Raw genomic sequence first — 20258 nt, forward strand, 5'->3', positions numbered from 1 at the left:
AGACAGGTTGAGAGATGGTGACTGGTCCAAGGTCAGCCCGTTTGTCAACCAAATAGTATGTGGAAAGATACACATACCAGGAGAAAGTGTGCATAAATGTGTTTATTAGTAAAAAAGAAAAAGAAAAAAAGAACTTACAAAAATGATTTTTTAAAAATCATTTTTATTAGATTTTTTCCTCTTATAACAATATCTATAATCATTACATTCAAATTTCAATTTCCCCCTTTCCTGCTTACTTCCCTCAACTTCCATCCCTGATTTATTGCATCTCATATTACATTCTGCTGATTGTATATACTTCTATGTTGTCGTACTGTTATGTTTCTTGTTTTTCATAAATAAAGTTGTAAATGTTTATTAAAATCCTGCCAATGGTTCTATTTTTTTGTTGCTTCTGCAAATATGATGTAAAAGGTTCCCATTCTTTTTCAAAGTCACTATTGTCACAAAGTTTATCTGTTAACTTTGCCAACTCCGCATAACAAAAATGAATTATATGATGGGGACATCACATCGCATGCAAAAAAATGTATATTGGGCAAAATAGCACACCAAAATATGTATATTGGAAGAAACATGCACAAAAATGCTGACAAATCTTCATGAGGACTTTTAAAAAAATCTCAAGCTTTTGTGGAGAACTGAACTTAATGAGAAACCAAAATGGAATGATTTGGGCACCTGTGGTAGAAAGGAGGGGGAGGAATGAACGCAGAAGCCTCAAGCAGAGACCTGAGAGGTCCACACACAAATGCACTTCCCTATGCAAAACAGCAGATTATTTCCAGATGCATGTCTAATGCTTGCCTTTTAATATCAGTAATGGAAAGACCAGCGCTCAATTTTCCATGCACTATATCTTCGCTATCCTGCTGACCCCAGACTGCGCAGCAAGAATTAATCTTGCCTTTCTCATCAATCTCTTTTCCCCCAGCCAATACTTTCCTTCCCATTAACCTGAGCCACTTTTCTTAAGTAATCGCCAGATCAGCCTCCATTAGCAGAACCACAAAGAAAGAAATCGAGTCCCCACCCCCACGGCATATGACTGGGCTTTTGCACGGCTCCTGTTCATTTTATTTGGAATTGCTCAGATGCAACTACTGGCGGGATGTGGCTTGTTTGTTTACTTTGTTTAAATGTATAGCCCCATTCAAAAAAACCCAAACTGAACACGCAGCCTGGCAAGACCTGCTGCCGGGAGGCCCTTTGAGATCAGCTGCCGTTGCAAGGCCCAGCAAAGCCCACAAATGTCTATGATGTATGTTCATGAAAATAATATATCAAAATTGTGTTGCATTAGGGGGAATTGGTTTGCAAAAAATGTAGATATTAGGAGGAATTTGCACTTAAATCCTGATTACTTTTAATGAGGACTCAAAGACTGGAAAAAGGAGAAATCTGCCTGCTCACCCTGGGGTTTGCCTCTCCCACTCTTCAGAGGTTTGTTATTGCAAGTCAATTTGTGGTATTCAATTTTCCCCCTCATCCAGTTGCTCCTCACGACCTTCTGTTCCTTTAGGCTTCCCAAGCTCAGACCCACAGAGAGTGTCTGCACCACTAATTATACAGGCACACAAAAGCAGATGAGTCAAACAGCATATTGCTATTTATAACACTTGATACAGTTTATTCTTCCTAACAGGGACGGGCAGACTTCAGGCTTGGCTTTGTATTTTACTGTATCTCCCCCCACGCCCCATGTTCCAACCCAAACCAGGTGCAAAACTGATGCACAGAGTGGGAGCAGACATACACAGATGAACAGAGTGCCTGTAAGCACCTGCTCAGCCCAATGAATTATTTGCAACATCAGAACTGAGTTCATTGTATTTTCATACAAAAACCTGAACATTGACACAGCAGCTGGTAGCTGCCTCCCCACTCCCTCCCTGCTTTTTGGCCATGGTGAAAGGCTGGGATTTCAAGACTCCATGTTACAGCTGTGAAGCAGGCCGTACTCAAGTCCCATTTAAGCTACAGGTGATGGCTTTAGTGTGGAAAGTGAGGCCTATCAGTTCATTCTGAGTTCCACATGGGGATCTTAGCTTCTGTTTCAGGGGCACAGCCAGGCCAGTTCTGGAAAGAAGGTATCTTTAATGGGCGCCGACTGCTGAGACAAGAAAACCAGGTCCTTTTGGGGGGGCACGTACAGGGCAACCCAGAGAGTTGGTACAAGAGAAATCCAAAGCAGAACTAAGTGAGATCCAGATGTTCAGATCCACTCCTTTACCTCAAAGGAAACTCTATGGCAGGCATAGGCAAACTTGGCCCTCCAGATGTTTTGGGACTACAACTTCTATCATCCCTAGCGGTCAGGGATGATGGGAGTTGTCCCAAAACATCTGGAGGGCTGAGTTTGCCTATGCCTGCTCTATGGGCTCTATTGCCTAGTGGGCAGAGGCCAAAGGGCATCACCAAAAGGGAGGGCAAAAAATGCCACCTGAACCATCATGGCCCCACGGGGAGACCATGCTACACCCACCTCTGGTGTCATTTGTCCTCAAACTATTTGAAATAAGGGAATGAAGGCGAGGTGCATAAGATCAGGTTGGGAAACTTCCCTGCACATGCCAGCAGATATTGGATGCTGCTGACAGCCAGGTCCCTCTTCTCAGCTTGTTATCATGCAAAGGCTCAGCTCTATAGGAGGAAAAAGCCCCTCAGAATCAAGACCACCATCCCTCTTGCACACCAGGAGAGATCCCTTGCCAGAAATGTGGGGTAGTGCTGTTCCAGGACGTTCAGCTTTGCCTGCCGGCAGTGGAAGGACCCAAGGACTGAACGGTGGGTGAGCCGCCCTGCCAGCTCTGCTGAAATGAGACGTAACATCACACCATCAACACATTCAGTTCAACATGCATGGTAATGTCTTGATGGTTGGGGCCTCTGAAAGGAGGCCCCTCAGCATCAATTTAAAGATTTCTTGGTCATCCTGATGGCGAAGATTGTTTCCATAGAGATGGATCTGTAGATTCAGGAGAGGATGTGGAAAGGACGGAGAGAACAGATTATGGATTTTTAGCATTACTTTATCAACCTTATCAAACCTCTCCGTATTCTCACTCCCTCAGCAATGCCTTCTCAATCTTCATGCTCCTCCTCAGACACTTCACTATGCAGAAACCTCCTGCATGATCTGCCATCTGTAGCGCAGGGGTCAACAAGGTTTACTGGCCATGGGCTGGATCACTTCCACGGAGATCGTCCGTGGGCCGGACTGGCACAGCGCAATGCCAGAAATCACTTCTGCGCATGCCTGGATGCCGAAAACCACTTCTGCACAGGTGCGATTTCCGATGTCTGGCCATGCGCAGATGTGATTTCCGGTATCTGCACGTGCATGATTTCTGGTTTAGTGCAGCATGCAGGGGACTCACCAGGTGGGCGGCTCAGTTTGGGGGCGGCTCGTGGGCCGGTAAAACAGTCCGTGGGCTGCATCCGGCCCATGGCCACACGTTGCCGACCCCTGCTGTAGCGCATAAGCATCTTCGGCATTTTCACAGCGTAGTGTTACAGTTTAACAACAGCATTGAGATAGACCCCCTTAATCCTTCCCTCACTTTTCATTGTTATTTCGTGGTTGCTGCTATCCCCTTCACGTACCTCTTTGCTCCTTGCTTTTTGCTTGTTATTGGGATGCAGTTGGTTGATTTTTAATTCCCTATTTTTGCAGAGTAGACCAGTGCTGTGCGCTCGGGTTTCAAGGCGTTGGCAAGTGAGAGTGCTTTTCATTCAGAGCGCTGAGGTTCTCCCCTCTACTCTTTGTTCAGTTCTCAGTTTTGTTCAAATTTGAGGAGGGGAAACCCCTTGCTGCGCCGCCTGGAACTTTTGCCTCCCAAGATCTCCACCTTTTTCTCTCATCTTGCAACTTCATCTGTCTCGAGAAAACAGGAGCACAGACTACGACCCGTCATGGAGCGTTCTAGTCCAGAAGTTTCCAGGGTGTTCAGCTTGCCTGCCGGCAGTGGAAGGACCCAAGGGGTGAACAGTGGGTGATTCTGCTGACAAAACACGGGTTGGAGGGGTGAGTCACTCTGCTGAAATGAGACATAATGTGACGCCATCAACACATTCACTTCAACATGCATGGTAATGTCTTGATGGTTGGGGCCTCTGAAAGGAGGCCCCTCAGCATCAATTTAAAGATTTCTTGGTGATCCTGATGGCGAAGATCATTTTCATAGAGATGGATCTGTAGATTCAGGAGAGGATGTGGAAAGGAGGGAGAGAGAACAGATTACGGATTTTTAGCATTACTGTATCAACCTGATCAAACCTCTCCATATTCTCACTCCCCCAGCAATGCCTTCTCAATCTTCATGCTCCTCCTCAGACACGTCACTATGCAGAAACCTCCTGCATGATCTGCCAGTTCTATGAGACCCTGTAGTGCACAAGCATCTTCGGCAATGGACAGTCTTAACTCCAGGGAAGCAGTGACCACACTCTTCCTTCCCTTTCTGTTTTCCAGCAGTTTGACAAAGTGGGAGTCGTCCCCCCACCCCAGACAACTTGCAAGACTCTAATCTAAAATACCCGCTTTAGTAACATGACCTCATCTCTAAATACAGTGGTACCTCGCAAGACGAATGCCTCGTAAGACGAAAAACTCGCAAGACGAAAGAGTTTTTCGTTTTTTGAGTTGCTTCGCAAGACGAATTTCCCTATGGGCTTGCTTCGCAAGACGAAAACGTCTTGCAAGTTTTATTTTCAATGCATTCCTATGGGAATTTGTGCTTCGCAAGACGAAAAATTCGCAAGACGAAAAAACTCGCAGAACGAATTAATTTCGTCTTGCGAGGTACCACTGTATCTGTCTAAAAGAAAGGACAAAAACATGAACAAACAAGGTATAAGTAACAAAGTAAACCAAGATCTAAACAGATTATAAGCAGCAAGATAAATAAAATAAACAAAAGCCTCCTCTCTGACACATACTCAGACTCCCACCCTAGACACCCCTGGGATAGTGGATTTTAAGACGGCAGCAAGAGATGTCACAAAAGAAGGCAAGTTGCTGTTACCTTGCCATCCCACCAACCTGCTCAGGGTGCCTTGTTCCTCCCGAGTATGGATGTTTCTTCAGAACTTTGAGGGGCCTGCTATTCCATCCTCTTTCCATGCCTCCCTTCATTTTCACGTCCTTGTTTCTCTAACAAGTAAGGATATTCTTCATTAAGCAACATTTCTAAAGGGAGAGCATTCCAATCTCCTTTTACACATAGCCGAAAACCCGTAATTCCCAGGTTTAGAGGAAGGGCCATATCTCAGTAATAGAGCACCTGCTTTGCATGGAAAAACCCATTTTAATATCCAGGTAGGGCTAGGAAAGAAAGACCATCTGAAATCCCAGAGATAGAAAGCCAGTCACTATAGACAATACTGAGCTAAACTGACCAATGGTCTGACTCGCTAAAGCAGCTTCCTAGGTATATCACTATTTTGCCATTTATTCTAAGAGCAAGCAACCTTCTTCACAAAACATGGAGGTTGCCTTCCTTCCTGTAGCATACTGTTATGAGCTTTGGTGCGGGGAATCCCCCTAAATTATTAAATTAGTAGATGTCATAATGTAACTAATATTTGGAGTATTAAGGGAAATATTAGGAGTAATATTTGGAGTATTAAGGGAAGTATTTGGGCAATTGACAACGCAAATTTTTAGCAGGCAGAGACGGGAGGAGGAGGTTTCCAGGCTCACAGAAAGCAATGATGTAAACGGAAGCGGGATTTGCATTTGGCAAGGGGTTCTGGAAAGAAGCAGCAGGGGAGAACTCCATGTGGGCTGGCTGGGAGAGGCCATACTCAAGGGAGACTGGGAGCATGGTTGGCTTCTGCTTCCAGTTGGCTGGAGTTATGGGAGAAGCAACAAGAAACACTCTTTGGCTGCAATGTTCTGCACGCCCCTCCACTGAAGGCTTCAGGTTGCAAATATGTGTAAATACACCATGTTTCATAAAGACACTATAGCCTCTATTGTGCCTTAATCTTCTGAAGATTAAAGGGGTCAGAAGGGGCCGGACTGTATTTTGCAAAAAAAAAAAAAAAAAAGATGATGAACAAACTCCTGTTCCCCACAAATAACCCAGAGGTGCATTTTAAATAAAATGACAGATTCTACTCATGTAAAAACATGCTGATTCCCCGACCGTCCACGGGCCGGATTTAGAAGGCAATTGGGCCTGATCCGGCCTCCGGGCCTTAGTTTGCCTACCCATGGATTAAACCCTAGTTAAGTGCCAATACCCTTGGTATCTCATGCACTGCTCAGCAGAGATTGGGTTGGCCAGTAACCATACTACATAGTAGAAATAAATAAAAGATTGTCCAGTAGCACCTTAGAGACCAACTAAGTTTGTTTTGGGTATAAGCTTTCGTGTACATGTACACTTCTTCAGATACCACACAGAAAAGTCATCTTACGTAATAAGACAAGTACAAAGTTTCTGAATAAAAAAAGGAAGGGAGCATTGTACCTCTTTAGCAAAGTCACAGGTGTTGCAAAGCTTCCTGCCCCAATGCAAACAGAGAGAGACCCCCTAAAATTTAACAGGTGGAAATGAGACTCAGCCCAAATGACAAAGTGCTTGGGAAGAAAGGGGCAGGGCATCTCTGTGAGGTTGCCATTCTATGCACCCTTTCCAGGGAGGAAAGGATTCAGTGGGGCCTCATTCTGACCTAACCTGCAAAAGATGGAAAAGTAAGTTGTCTTCAGTGTATAAGCATCAATCCCATGTGCAGGCTCTTAGACAACAGTAGCTATTTGTGCTGGAGGTTCTTTGGCAGAGTCAGTTTTTCTAATTAACACCAGGAGAAGCACTTACCCAAAGTCATGTCCGAAATCCTAACTGGCATCCCAAAGGGTTACTTTAATAATTAAACATGATGAAATCTGGTAGGATTTTTTCTTATGAGGTCAAACAGACAGGAAGATAAACCTCAAACACCGGCATTAACAGCACAGATCCTAAGAGTGCAAACCCTGCAAGGAATCCATTAGCCTCCATAATTGCTTTGCAGCGAAATTAAGCAGCTACCGAGTCCAGAGTGAATTGTTGTTTATTTCATCACTGCCAAAAAAGAACATGTAATATTTTCCAGACCCTGAGCAGAGATGGAAAGCAGTGTATGTCTTAAAGCGATGAGCAAAGCAAATGTGGTTGAAATGGACCTTTGGGAAGCTGCCTCTAGAACAGAGTGTCTGTTGATGTATGGGCTTGCTCCTTTTACATATAATCTTAGGCTGAGGGGTAGAGTCACAGGGTTGTGGGATGGGCTTAAAGTCCCATTTCTATTTCTGTGGCAGGGCCCCCGTTTCCAGCATCCTAGAGCCACCAGTCCGGCATGAGAGGAGAGCTTTTTAACCACTGAATGAGAAGCCCTCTTGCCTTTTCTGGTGATTGGAGTCAATGACTATGAAAGGAAGTGAGTCAGCCACAAAGGATTGACACCTAAGGTCACTTTGGAGAAGACGTGCAGGAAGGACACCGAGAAGTCCTTTTATATGCTCCAAAGCTAAGTATTAAGGAACACTGAAAACGCAAGGTACGTTAGCTTCAGTAGAAGCGTCAAGGAAAACACAACTTAAATCACTCCAAAAGAAGATACTGGAGCACTCCAAATCATTTGCCCAATCATTACTGCAGGAAGAAGAAGAAGAAGAGTTTGGATTTGATATCGCGCTTTATCACTACCCGAAGGAGTCTCAAAGCGGCTAACATTCTCCTTTCCCTTCCTCCCCACAACAAACACTCTGTGAGGTGAGTGGGGCTGAGAGACTTCAGAGAAGTGTGACTAGCTCAAGGTCACCCAGCAGCTGCATGTGGAGGAGCGGAGACGCGAACCCGGTTCCCCAGATTACAAGACTACCGCTCTTAACCACTACACCACACTGGCTCTCACACAGGAAATACAGTGGTACCTGAGGTTACATATGCTTCAGGTTACAGACTCCGCTAACCCAGAAAGTGCTTCAGGTTAAGAACTTTGCTTCAGGATGAGAACAGAAATTGTGCTCTGGCGGCGCGGCGGCAGCAGGAGGCCCAATTAGCTAAAGTGGTGCTTCAGGTTAAGAACAGTTTCAGGTTAAGTACGGACCTCCGGAATGAATTAAGTACTTAACCTGAGGTACTACTGTTACAGATTTAGCTTAAAAGCAGCACGTGGACATCTGCATTGAACTTTGCAATGCATTGCTAATTATAATTATTGCAATGCATTGCTAATAATTATTGCTAATTAGTGTAATTATTATTGTCTAATTATATTATTGTATGCTTTTAGAAGGTTGGGTAATCTTAGGAGGGGGGGTAGCTGTGCAGGATTTGTCCTGTGAGTGCGAAGAAACAATGCACATCTGAATTTGCCCTTACACTACTGATCCAAGGCCATGTCCCCATGGTAGAGTTCCTCCAGAGAAACCTGTTTAGTGATCATTCCTCCCAGTTGGCTATCAGGAAGCTTACATGCTGGTTAGACTATATCTGGTATTTACTGAGTATTTGTCCTGCCATATACGACAACGGGTATTCCTCTTGATCTGTATCTGTGGTGTTTATACATATTCCCACTAATCATTTGTTCATCCCACACTTTTCAGTGCATTTGCCCACCCTTTTTTCATTTTCTTTTAAAAAGTGAATTTGCTGTGCATTTTCACCCACTTTAACTGCACACGCTTAAACATCTGGCATGTGTTTGAATGCCTCCTGCAAAACATCTGGAGTTCCCCAGTTTTTTTAATAGGGCTGCAACTGCATTAAGAACCCATTGATACCCCCAAGCCCTGTAAAATTTCTGTTCCAACTTGCCTAAGAGAAGAATAGCTGAAGGACTACTTGTCCTCACATGGAGAATCATGTGATTTTAGAAGCTGGAAGCAGCAGTTGATGGTGCCCATGGCACCAGACTAAGGAGGAGGAACCTCCGCCCCATGGACAGTCCCCACGGACCCCATACTGCAGTAGTCCAGCTTCCTAGGGCTGTCTCCACACTGCTTGCCCCCAAAGAATCCTGGGAACTGTAGTTTGTTAAGGGTGCTGGGAAAAGTAACTCTGTGATAGGTGAACTACAATTCCTAGGTGCTTTAAATGAACAAACTCACTCCATCTTATTCGTAACAACCGTTCAAATATTTGAAAAACCTACTAAAAAGTCTCTTCATCTTCTCCTCTTCCAGCTAATCATACCCAACTCTTTCAACCATTTCTCATCTTGGTTCCGAGACCCCATAGCATACGCTGGACATGCTCCCTTTTCTTCATAAAATGTGGCACACAGAACCAGCCCAAGACATAATGGCACCTGAGGTGAACCACAAAACAGCAGTTCCGCTTCCCTACCAGGCAGGCGCCTGGTTCTGCCTAGCTTTCGAAGGGAGCGGCATCTGTGTGTGTCATCACATGCATGATGCGCATGCACGCAGTGGGAGGAGGCTGTGAGGTCCGCCACAGCTGCAGGGAGGCCCCGCACAGCCCAACAGGACCCCACCACCTGATGAGGCCAAGCCCCTCAAGACTGGGGGGGGGGGCTCAGCCCAGACTTGGTGCCTATGCCTCCAGGGAAGATGGGGTGACCCAAGGTCTACGTCTGGAACACGAGGGTGGGGGGCAGAGACCTGCATCTGTTGCCCCGAATGAGGCGGTGGCCTCACCTTGCCTTATAGGCAGGGCTGTCTTAAGCATATGGGGTGCCAGGGTGCAAAGATCCGCCTGGCGCCCCCCCCCCCAGTTGCCCAGTCCCGGGCACACAGGAGGGTGGAGCCGGCCGGCCGCCTCAGCGTCTTGCTGGCTTGGCTGCCCCCCAAACTTGAGGCCCAGCACTCCGACGGGTGGGCTCTTCCCCAAACTCAACTCTCGGGCCCCGGGCTCTCGGCCTGGTGCCTGGCACCGCTAGCCCCTATGGGTGGGCCGGCCCTGTCCAGACACAGCACAGGTGCACCCAGTGGCGTAGTGTGGGTTGTCAGCACCCGGGGCAAGGCAAGTAATTTGCGCCCCCTAACCCGTGGATTTGCGCCCCCTAACCCTAACCCCCAGATGTTGCGCCCGGTGCGGCCGGCCCCCCCTGCACCCCCCACGCTACGCCACTGGGTGCACCTAGTTGCCACCACCAGTGCAGAGCGCAAGACAACAACCTCAGGCGATCTGGACCCAAGGCTTCCGCTGATGGAGTGAGAAATGGCACATGGGCATAGCCGGGGCGGGGCAGCTGCCCCCCAATCAGTAAAAATCAATATAAATCTGAGGTTCCTGCCTCCCCCTCTCCCACAAAATCCTGGCCACGCCCATGAAGCTGCTTGGGCTTTTGCAGCAGCAGCAGCTGCATCAAGGAGCATCGTGCCCCGCGCCGCCCCTTCCCTTTCCACCCCCGCGCAGGCTTGCCGGAAGAGTGCGGCTGGGCTTACTCGGAAGTAAGTCCCCCGGCCCGTTTCCCCCTGCGCGCCCCGCCCTCTTCTCCTCCCCCCAGAGAAGGCGGATCCTGGCCGGGCAGGAGGGCTGCGCGTGGCTCCCGGGCCGCAGCAGCGGAGATGCGGCGGGTCCCGCGGGCGGGGCTGGCGCTGCTGCTGCTGGAAGTGGGGGTGCGCGCCGCGCTGCTGGGGCTCTTCCTGTGAGTGCAAAAGCGGGCGGGATGGGGGGGGGCGGGTCGCGAGGGAGGCGCGCAAGGCGCGGGCCTGGCATCCCCGGGAAAGAGGATGCGCGGAGAGCTCGCTCTCTCTCTCTGCCGCAATGCACGCAGCAGGGGCAACGCGGCGGTGCAGCAGAAGGCAGGCTGGGCGATGCGCAGGAGAGGGGCCTCCCTCCGCCCTCCTGCGCCTCAGCAGGTGAGAGCCAGGCCTCTCGGTGCCACGTTTGGGGCATGGAGTGGTACGCGATATGCGGCCACCCGGGCACGCCTGCTCGTGGGTATCTGCCTGTGCATATTGTGTGGCTCGCAGGAGCTGCAAAGAAAATCCGCCGTGCCGCTTTGCGCCCCATAGATGTCTGCCCTCTGCTGCGCGGCGTGCATTGTATGGGCCGAGGGCCCCAGACCATGTCCTCCGTCATCTCTAGGTCTACGTGCCTCTGGCGCAGGTTTCGTAACATAAGGGCCTGGAAAAATGAGGAACAGGAAGCTGCCTTATGCAGAATCGGGCCCTTGGCCCATCTCAGCTCAGTTTGCCAACCCTGACTGGCAGCAGCTGTCCAGGGTTTCAGGCAGGGGTCTCTGGCTGGAGATGATTGGGAATCTCTCTTCAAGGTGGATGCCATACTAGTACAGTGGTACTAGTACAGGGTTACAGATGCTTCAGGTTACAGACACTTCAGGTTACAGACGTAACCCAGAAATATTACCTTGGGTTAAGAACTTTGCTTCAGGATGAGAACAGAAATCGTGCGGCGGCAGCTGGAGGCTCCATTAGCTAAAGTGGTGCTTCAGGTTAAGAACAGTTTCAGGTTAAGAACGGACCTCCAGAACGAATTAAGTACTTAACCCAAGATACCACTGTATTCAGGAAAAGCCTCCTTATATCTACAACACACTCCTGGCTCTAATTCCTGCTGTGCTTGATACTTCCCTAGTGCATGGGAAATATTGCCAGAGGCTCTGTCTGACACACCCCTTTCCACATGGTTCCTTCGCAGTGGGTATAACACGGGGGTCTGCAGGAAGCAGCCTTATACTGAGTCAGTCCATAGCTCCATTGAGCTTAGTGTTGCCTACCCTGACTGGCAGCAACTCCCTAGAAAATGCCAGTGACGAGCAGCTGATATGGCAATACCTGCTGGCAGCACCTGGTCAGCTGACGTTCCCCCACCCCTTGTGTTGACACAATGAGAGGGGTAGCTGCTCCTGTGTTTTGGCAGTGCTGTTGCCGCTTGTCTGACATTTGGACTGACAGGAGTCCAAGGCTGATGTGTTCTTTTTGGATTTGGCTCCAGAGACGTAGGGGTAAGGGCTGTTCTGTTCTGCACTTTTAATGGTGAAATGGTTCCACTCACCGTTGTTTAAATAATTCTGCTGCGTTCTCACAGCCCAGGCTTTTACTGTAGGGAGAGGCCTGTCTCTCCAAGCGGCCCCATCTTTTCTCTCTAGCTAGGCTGTTGAAAATGAACCCCTGTTCCCACAGATGCCTCAACTTTTAAAATCAGTTGCTATTTTGCAATGGATCAGAGCAGACTCCGAGGGCATTTCCTTGCGCTAGGACAAAGCACATGTTTTAACCCTCACATGACTCTCAAGCCTGGTCCAACACTATTTTACGTATTGAAACTCAATTTCAAAAACAGTGGGAGAGATGAAAAGTATCCCTTGTTCGTTTCAGTTGTTTTAACTGGTTTTAAATTTGTATTTCTACATTGTTGTAGGACCTGGGACCTTATGGTGAAGAGCAGGCAATTATTATAATCAGCATCATTATTGTTAATAGTCCTGTTGCAGAGAATATCCAAGAGGAGCCCATGTTAACTTGGTTAATCTCATTGCATGCAATAATTTTAAGAGCAAAGGATTGGCCAGGGTGGGTGAGGAGAGAATCACATTTTCACATTTACAAAATATTGCTCTTCACTTAGAATAGGGATAGGGGAACTGTGACTCTCCTGTTGCTCTTAGACTACAGTTCCCATCATTCCTGACCATTGGCTGTGCTGGCTTAGAGGTGGTCAGAGTTGGACTCCGCAACTCTTCTCATTCCTGACTTGGAAAACACAAAATGCACGGCTTCAAGGGGAAGTCATATAGACCCTGTGTCACAAATAAGTAGCAAATATGAATTTATCATGTGTGCATGTGCACACACAGTCTTATCATTCAGACAGGCCTGAGAATGCTGAACGGTCCAATCCTAGCTTGCAGGTTTCTGCACGATCAGGGATATCAAGCCTGCTCAAAATTCATTGCTTAGAAACATAGCCACTCTCCCTGCCTTGAGAGGGCATCCTCTCTCCTCACTTAGATGAGATAAATGCACCCTCCAGGTTGCTGAAATCTGTAGTTCATAACCTGCAGAAATCCAGCTCCAGAGCTTGCACAGGTTGTGCCCCTCTTATCAACCACTGTGTAGGTCAGAGGTGGGGCAGGGTCCTTTATATGTGTGTGCATGCAGTGGGGAAAGCACGCCTTGAAATTGATCGTTTGTTTATTTAATGTGCTTGCTTACACACTGACTTTTGTCACAGGTGACCTCAAAGCAGTATTAAAAAAAAAAATTTGTTCCAAATCACAGAGCACAATTAAGATACCGTATTTTTCGCCCTATAGGATGCACTTTTCCCCCTCCAGAAATGAAGGGGAAATGTGTGTGCGTCCTATGGTGCGAATGCAGGCTTTCGCTGAAGCCTGGAGAGCGAGGGGGGTCGGTGTGCACCGATCCCTCTCGCTCTCCAGGCTTCAGGAAGCTATCCGCTAGCCGTGGGAACGCCACGTGAAGCTCTCCCACGGCTTGCAGATAGCAGCCTGTTCTGGGGGCTGGGTCAGGGGAAGCTCAGGTGTCCCCCACCCCAGCCCTGCACCTGGGGGGGGGGAAATATTTTTTTTTCTTCTTTATTTCCCCCCCCCAAAAAAAAAACTAGGTGTGTCCTATGGGGCGAAAAATACAGTAACTGTAAAACATCATCAGTATCAATACTAAAACCACGAAGCAGATTCAAGTCTCAGAATCAGTTTTACCAAACCTGCAGCAAAACAAAAGGGCTGTGAACTCCCAACAAACTCATGGCTGTCCATGCCTAGAAGAGGAGGGTGTTCCAGGACTGGGGCACCTCTGCCACGCTAGAGACATTTGGTTTTTCCTCTCCTCCCTCTCCATACCCATTCTGCCTGGACTGGCATTCCATGAATCCAGTCCTCTGGGCGCAGGCAGCCAAAGGGAGGTCAACTCAGTGACTGGCTGCCTGTTCCTCATATGATTGGAGCTCCTGTATTATTTGTGGTTATTTGGAATTTTGGTTTCTTTATGAAAACGATTTGATATTTCAAGTGATAATTGTAGACCGCTTTGAAAACGCCTGCTGGAAATGGTTTCATCATTCTTGTTGCTCAGATCACCCTATGATCATATTGGGAGGAAACCCCAGTACTGGCTTTCTGCTTTTTCTTTAAAATCACCACCACCCAATTTTTTAACTTTTCCATACTCTGTAACCTCCATTTATCTCCAATTTTTTCAATTATTTCCCAATATTTAGGCCAGTGGGCCTCCATATTGAGTCTTTTACGTGCTTTGGCCTCCATCGGTGAGAGCCACCTCGGAGTTTTACTCTCCAATAAGTCTTTATATTTTGACCAGACCATGAAAATTGCCCTTCTGACAATATGGTTTTTGAACAATTTATGAACTTTAACCTTGTCATACCACAAATATGCATGCCACCCAAAAGCATTATCAAATCCCTCCAGGTCAAGGACATCGGTGTTCTCCAATAAAATCCAATCCTTCAACCAGCAGAGGGCTGCAGCTTCATAATATAACCTCAAGTCCGGCAGGGCAAACCCCCCTCTTTCTTTCGCATCTGTTAGTATTTTAAACTTTATTCGGGGCTTTTTGCCCTGCCAGACAAATTTAGATAAATCCCTCTGCCATTTTCCAAAACATTCCACCTTATCCACGATCTGGAGGGCCTGAAACAAAAATAGCATTTTCGGCAATACATTCATCTTTATAGCAGCTATTCTGCCCAGCAAGGAAAGTTTTAATCTTGACCATATTTCCAGATCTCTTTTGATCTCTGACCAACATTTCTCATAGTTGTCCTTAAATAAATTCAAATTTTTGGAGGTCAAATGGACCCCTAGGTACTTTACTTTTTTGACCACATTTAGTTCTGTTTCTTTTCTGAACTCCTCTATTTCAGTAGTTGTCAAGTTTTTTGCTAAAACTTTAGTTTTTTGTTTATTCAGCTTGAATCCCGCCACCCGACCAAAGTCAGAAATTAATTCTAACGCTCTTTTAGTACTAGAGGCTGGCTCCTGTAATGTTAATACCAAGTCATCTGCAAAAGCTTTCAGTTTATATTGTTTCTCTCCGACCACAATTCCCTGTGTCAACCGGTCATTTCTAATCATGTTCAATAGCACCTCCAGGACTGAAATAAACAACAGAGGAGATAGAGGGCACCCCTGTCGTGTCCCTTTTTCAATTTTGAACTCCTCTGTCACCACGTTGTTTACTATCAATTTAGCTTTTTGTTCTGAATAAATTGCTTCTATTCCATTTTCAAACCCCCGCCCTACTCCCATCCTTTCCAAATTTTTCTTCATAAACAGCCAAGAAATGTTGTCAAATGCCTTCTCCGCATCAATAAAAATCAACACCGCTCTTGTGTTTGAATTAATCTGTAAAAACTCCAAAATGTCAATGATGTTTCTTGTGTTGTCAAATAAATGCCTACCAGGGAGAAAGCCTGCTTGGTCCTTATGAATCACTTCATTTAAGACTTTCTTAAACCTACTTGCCAAAATGTCTGCAAAAATTTTGTAATCCACATTTAGGAGTGAGATAGGACGGTAGTTTTTAAGTTGAGTTTTTTCAGATTCTAGTTTTGGGATCAACGTGATGAAAGCTTCTTTCCACGTTTCCGGTGCCTTCCTCCCCTCCATAATCTGGTTGCAAACTTCCAGCAATGGTTGTATCAATGAATCCTTCAGTACCTTATAATATTTGGAAGTAAGCCCATCAGGTCCCGGAGATTTGCCCAGTTGAAGGTTCTGAATGGCGCATTCAATTTCTTGAGTTGTAATATTACAGTTCAGGATTGCTCTCATTTCCTGGGGTATTTTTTGTAATCCATTAGTTATAACAAATTGGTCCACCTCTGAGCTTTTTTGTGGCCTTTGAGAATAAAGTTCTTTGAAATATCTCTGGAAGGACTTTCTAATTTCGTCGGGTTTCTGAACCATTCTCCCTTCAATCTCTAGATTTGTAACTGTGTTAAGTTTTTGTCTCTTTTTCAACTGCCAAGCCAACAATTTTCCACATTTGTTAGCAGATTCAAAGGATCTTTGTTTCATTTGTTTAATTTTCCATTCCACCTCTTGATTTATCAGTTTCGAATATTGTGCCTGGAAAAACTTCACTTCTCTCAATACTTCCTTTGATTTAGGCCTGGATCTCAGTTTTCTCTCTCCTTCTCTTATTTTCTCCAAGATCTTCTCCTTCTTTTCATTCCAGAGTCTTTTTTTAATCGTGTTCTGTTGTATTAGAAACCCTCTTATAACTGCTTTGCTTGCGTCCCAGATTATTCTTTTTTCCACATTTGTCTTTAAGTTTATTTCAAAATAGTCCTTTAAAACTTTTTGGGCCTTCTTAACAATCTCCTGATCTCTTAACAAAGCGTCATTCATTCTCCATCTGAACGATCCGGTTGTATTTAGTCTCAATTCCATTCTCAAGGCGTTGTGGTCGGAGCAGGTTTTTGGGCAGATTTCCACTTTTCTGGTCTTAGGTGCCAGCCCTCTAGTTATCCATATTTGGTCGATTCGCGTCCATGTCATATGGGCCTCAGAAAAAAAAGTTCCTTCTTTCCCTAGAGGGTTCTTGATCCTCCATATGTCAATCAAATCCAAATTGTCAGTCATTTCAAAAAAGGTTTTTGGTAGTCTGCCATCTTTCGTTATATTAGCACTTTGTGACTTATCCATATTCACTGAGGCGACACCGTTCATATCTCCCAACATGATAATGTTGTTATAGTCCAAATAGTCCAGCATAATCTCGTGCAGCTTCTTAAAAAATTCCGATTTTCCATCATTTGGGGCGTAGATTCCTAGAATTAAAAACTTTTCTCCTTGTGTCTGGATTTCAATTGCCAAAATTCTGCCCTGTTCATCTTTAAATACAAATTTTGGGGACAAGTTCTCCTTTGCATAAATCACCACTCCTCTTTTCTTAACTTTATCCGATGAAATAAATTCTTGGCCTAACCTTTTATTGATTAACACTTTTCTGTGGAGTCTTGTCACGTGCGTTTCTTGCAGGCAAATAATGTCCAATTGTTCTTTTTTCAAAATATGAAATACTTTTCTGCGTTTTTCTGGAGAATTCCCGCCATTTATATTCCAACTAAGAAGCTGTAGAGACATCCCGGCCTACTTCTTGGGTATCACAGTTGGGTATCTAATTTATCGTCCTTTTCCGGAAGCTGTGGTGCCGGGCCGCCTCCAGATGGTATGGATCCTGGTGGTAATCCCGGTGGTGGAGGCCAGGAATCTGCAGCTCTCTTTTGGAGGTCCTCCTCGTTGTCGTGTAGGAACTTCTGGTGGTCTTCTGGTGTTTTAATTCTTACCTTCTTTCCTCTATAGGTGAATGACAGACCTTGAGGAAATTCCCACCTATAAGGGATTGCGTTGTATCTTAACAATTTGGCCAAGTCTGTGTATGTGGCTCTAAGGTCCAACAAATATTTAGGAATGTCTCTATAAATTTCTGCCCTTTTGCCTTCAACTTCCAGGGATTTTTTAAAATGTTGGCCTAATATCTTGTCTCTTTCCTCTCTTGTTCTCAAACAAACCAAACAGTCTCTGGACTTATCTTTCTTAACCGATCTTCCCAGTCTGAAGGCCGTCACAATCCTGAAATCTTTATCTTCTTCAACCCCCCAAAATTTAGAAAACAACTCCGTCAAGAATTTCTCTAGGTTGCCCTGTTCCAACTCTGGGACAGCCCTCAGCCTAAGATTACATTCCTTACTTTTCAGTTCCACCATTGACAGGTAGGCTTGCTGTTCTCCTACCTGTCTTTTCAAAGGTCTTACTTCCCCTTTGATCTCTTCCACCTTCTTGCACGCTTGCTCAGCTTTTTGATTGGCTTCCGCAGCTAGTTTGTAGTTCTCCGCCGTAGCTCCTTGCAGTTTCTCAATAGCCTGAGTGTGCTGCGAAACCTGATCTGTTAACTTGCTGATAGTAGATGTAGCTCTATCAATTTTAGATGACTGATCGTCCACCTTCTTATTCAGAAGTGCCAGTTGTTCCAAAATTTGTTTCAAGACTGGATCAGTTCCTCCAGCTGCCATTTCTTCTGTAGCAGGCGTTTCAACTTCTTCCTCCTGCGCCGTCAGCACAGTTGGCACCGAGGATCTACGATGATGAATCAAGGTTGTTTGGACAAGCTGCCCAGCTCTCTTATCTTTTTTCTTTTCTTTAGCTTCCTCAGCTAAAGCTTCCTTAGCTTTAGCTGCTCTTGTTTTCGCTGGGCCACTCATTCCCCAGCTGCTGTTCAAGGTCGAATAGTCTTTCAATCCATGAGAAAGGCAAGCCCAGAGTATAAACAATTAAACCACAAAAAATCCCAATAGGATACAGTTCCCAGACCTCAATGCCTCCGCAAATCCACTAGGGGGGGTTTTCATAGGAAAGAAAGTTTCTTTTCCACCATCAAAGCTCCTATTTCAACTGAAGTCCCCAAGTTCAAAAAGGAGGCTTTCAGAAAGTTCTGTTTCAAATTAGTGCCACAAGGTAACGGAGAGGTTTCAATGACAGTATTAAAGCGATAGTGTATCCATCAATGCAACAGTTTATGTTAAGAAAAAAGTTTCAGCAGCCTGACAGTACTCCTTTACAACACTGGCAGTCCAATAACTCGGTTATCCCCTTCAATTCCACATCTCTTCACAGTAGGAGGAGGATTCTCTAACACAATGAACCAAAAAATTTACTTCTTCACTCTTTTCAATTTCTAGAAACACACAGTCTATTAATGCCCCTTCTTACTTCTTTCAAAGTCTCTTTTTAGCGCTTCAGCCCGCATCGGGTTCTTTTGCTTTGCTCTGATTAGCAGGACCGGAAGGCGGACTTCCTGTTACTCGCCTCCCGTTTTCAGCCGAAATAGACAAATTTAAATTAATCCTTAATCAGTTCTTTGGTACCCCTTACTCACGGGTAGATTGCAGCCAATTTCGATGTTTTTCAAGAAGAAAGGTCGGCGCTCATCAGCAACAGCAGCGCGGCTTCACTTCCGCGAAAAGAGCGATGAACTCACAGCGCCGCTCCCCCGTTCACGATCCGGAGCCTCTTACGAGGTCCCTTCCTCGCTTCTGGGGGGGCTTCTGGCACCCGCCGAGTCCCACGGCCACAGGCTCGCTCTGCCTGCGGTTTATCTGAATGGGTCTCCGCTTCGCCGTAGCGGACGACCCTTTTTCGCGGAGCCCCTCTTCACTGAGTAAAGAGGACCGCCATTGCCGTTTTGCGCCGCCGCCGGAAGTTAAAAAACAAGGTGCGAGATTGGTTGCATTATGCTCAAATCCAGGAAGTTTTTAAAGCAGACAAAAAAGTGGGTTTTCAGGAGGAAAAATCGAAACTAGAAACAGAGTTGCTTGAGCCAAAATCTAAGCTAATTTCGAGAATGTATAACTTGCTGCTTAAATGGAACACACAGGATGAGATTGTCAAATCCTCTATGATAAAGTGGGCACAGGACTTGGGGCATAACATTATGTTTGAAGACTGGGAAAGGTTATGGAACACCGGAATGAAATTCACGGCATGTACTGCCTTGAAGGAAAACATTATGAAAATGATATACCGGTGGTACATGACCCCAGTCAAGCTCGCAAAGATATATCACCTGTCCGATAATAAATGTTGGAAATGTAAGGAAGAGGAAGGGACATTTTTACACCTCTGGTGGACCTGCCCGAAAGTGAAGGCCTTCTGGGAAATGATACATAATGAACTAAAAAAGGTGCTGAGATTCACCTTACCTAAGAAACCGGAGGCCTTCCTTCTGGGCATGGTAGACCAGAGGATGGTCAAGAAAGATAGAACTTTCTTTATGTACGCTACTACAGCACCGAGGATTTTGTTGGCAAAGCACTGGAAGACACAAAATCTACCCACATTGGAAGAATGGCAGACGCAGCTGATGGACTATATGGAGTTGGCTGAAATGACTGGCAGAATTCGAGACTCGGGAGAAGAAGAAACGGAGGAAGTTTGGGAAAATTTTAAGGTCTATTTGAAAAAGCATTATAAGTTGTATGAATGTTAAAAAATGCTCCTTTCTAGGAAGGTATAGCTTCAGTATCGGCAAATTTCTGAATTGATAAATAAGACACTATAAGACAGAAGTGAGATAATGAAATATTTTTATTGTGTGGAAATTAAAAATTAATGCAATTGTACTGAAATGTTTACATCAGATAACACGATAAAATGGAAGATATATTGTTATGTATAAAATAAGTTAACAAATTGCTGAGGTTTTGGTTACACAGGGAATGCAGTGCTCGGGAGATGGGGGGAGTCCATTGGATCTATGGAAGTATGTATTTGAAAGTGGA

The 20258-nt window shown here is 45.7% G+C and overlaps 1 protein-coding gene and 2 long non-coding RNA genes across 7 annotated transcripts in view; 1 reads left to right on the plus strand and 2 right to left on the minus strand.

Annotated features, from left to right (window-relative positions):
* LOC309358270 overlaps positions 1-11858 on the minus strand; it is a 44587-nt gene extending 32729 nt beyond the window's left edge. Inside the window, exon 1 of the long non-coding RNA XR_014163388.1 lies at positions 11337-11858. This is a non-coding gene — a long non-coding RNA (uncharacterized lncRNA). The remainder of the gene's footprint in view (positions 1-11336) is intronic.
* Positions 3855-9443, minus strand: LOC309358271. Of its 2 annotated transcripts, none has more exons than XR_014163389.1 (3): positions 9154-9443; positions 5048-5158; positions 3855-4198 (listed from the first exon to the last, which is right to left on the minus strand). It is a non-coding gene; the product is annotated as an uncharacterized lncRNA (long non-coding RNA). The 2 variants fall into 2 exon arrangements; XR_014163390.1 differs by lacking the exon at positions 9154-9443 and adding an exon at positions 6483-6817.
* The window catches only part of PLPP5 (phospholipid phosphatase 5), a 30755-nt gene continuing 20796 nt past the window's right edge, over positions 10300-20258 (plus strand). Inside the window, exon 1 of one of the 4 annotated variants that reach the window (XM_081891159.1) lies at positions 10300-10611. In XM_081891159.1, coding sequence (XP_081747285.1) covers positions 10532-10611 — 80 coding nt within the window. In that variant the 5' untranslated portion in view covers positions 10300-10531. Of the gene's footprint in view, positions 10612-10751; positions 10826-20258 lie in introns of those variants that run through there. The other 3 variants (XM_081891157.1, XM_081891156.1, XM_081891158.1) reach the window with 3 other exon arrangements.

This window comes from Podarcis melisellensis (genome assembly GCF_964234715.1).
Source record: "Podarcis melisellensis genome assembly, chromosome: 15".
NCBI classification, from domain to species: Eukaryota; Metazoa; Chordata; class Lepidosauria; order Squamata; family Lacertidae; genus Podarcis; species Podarcis melisellensis.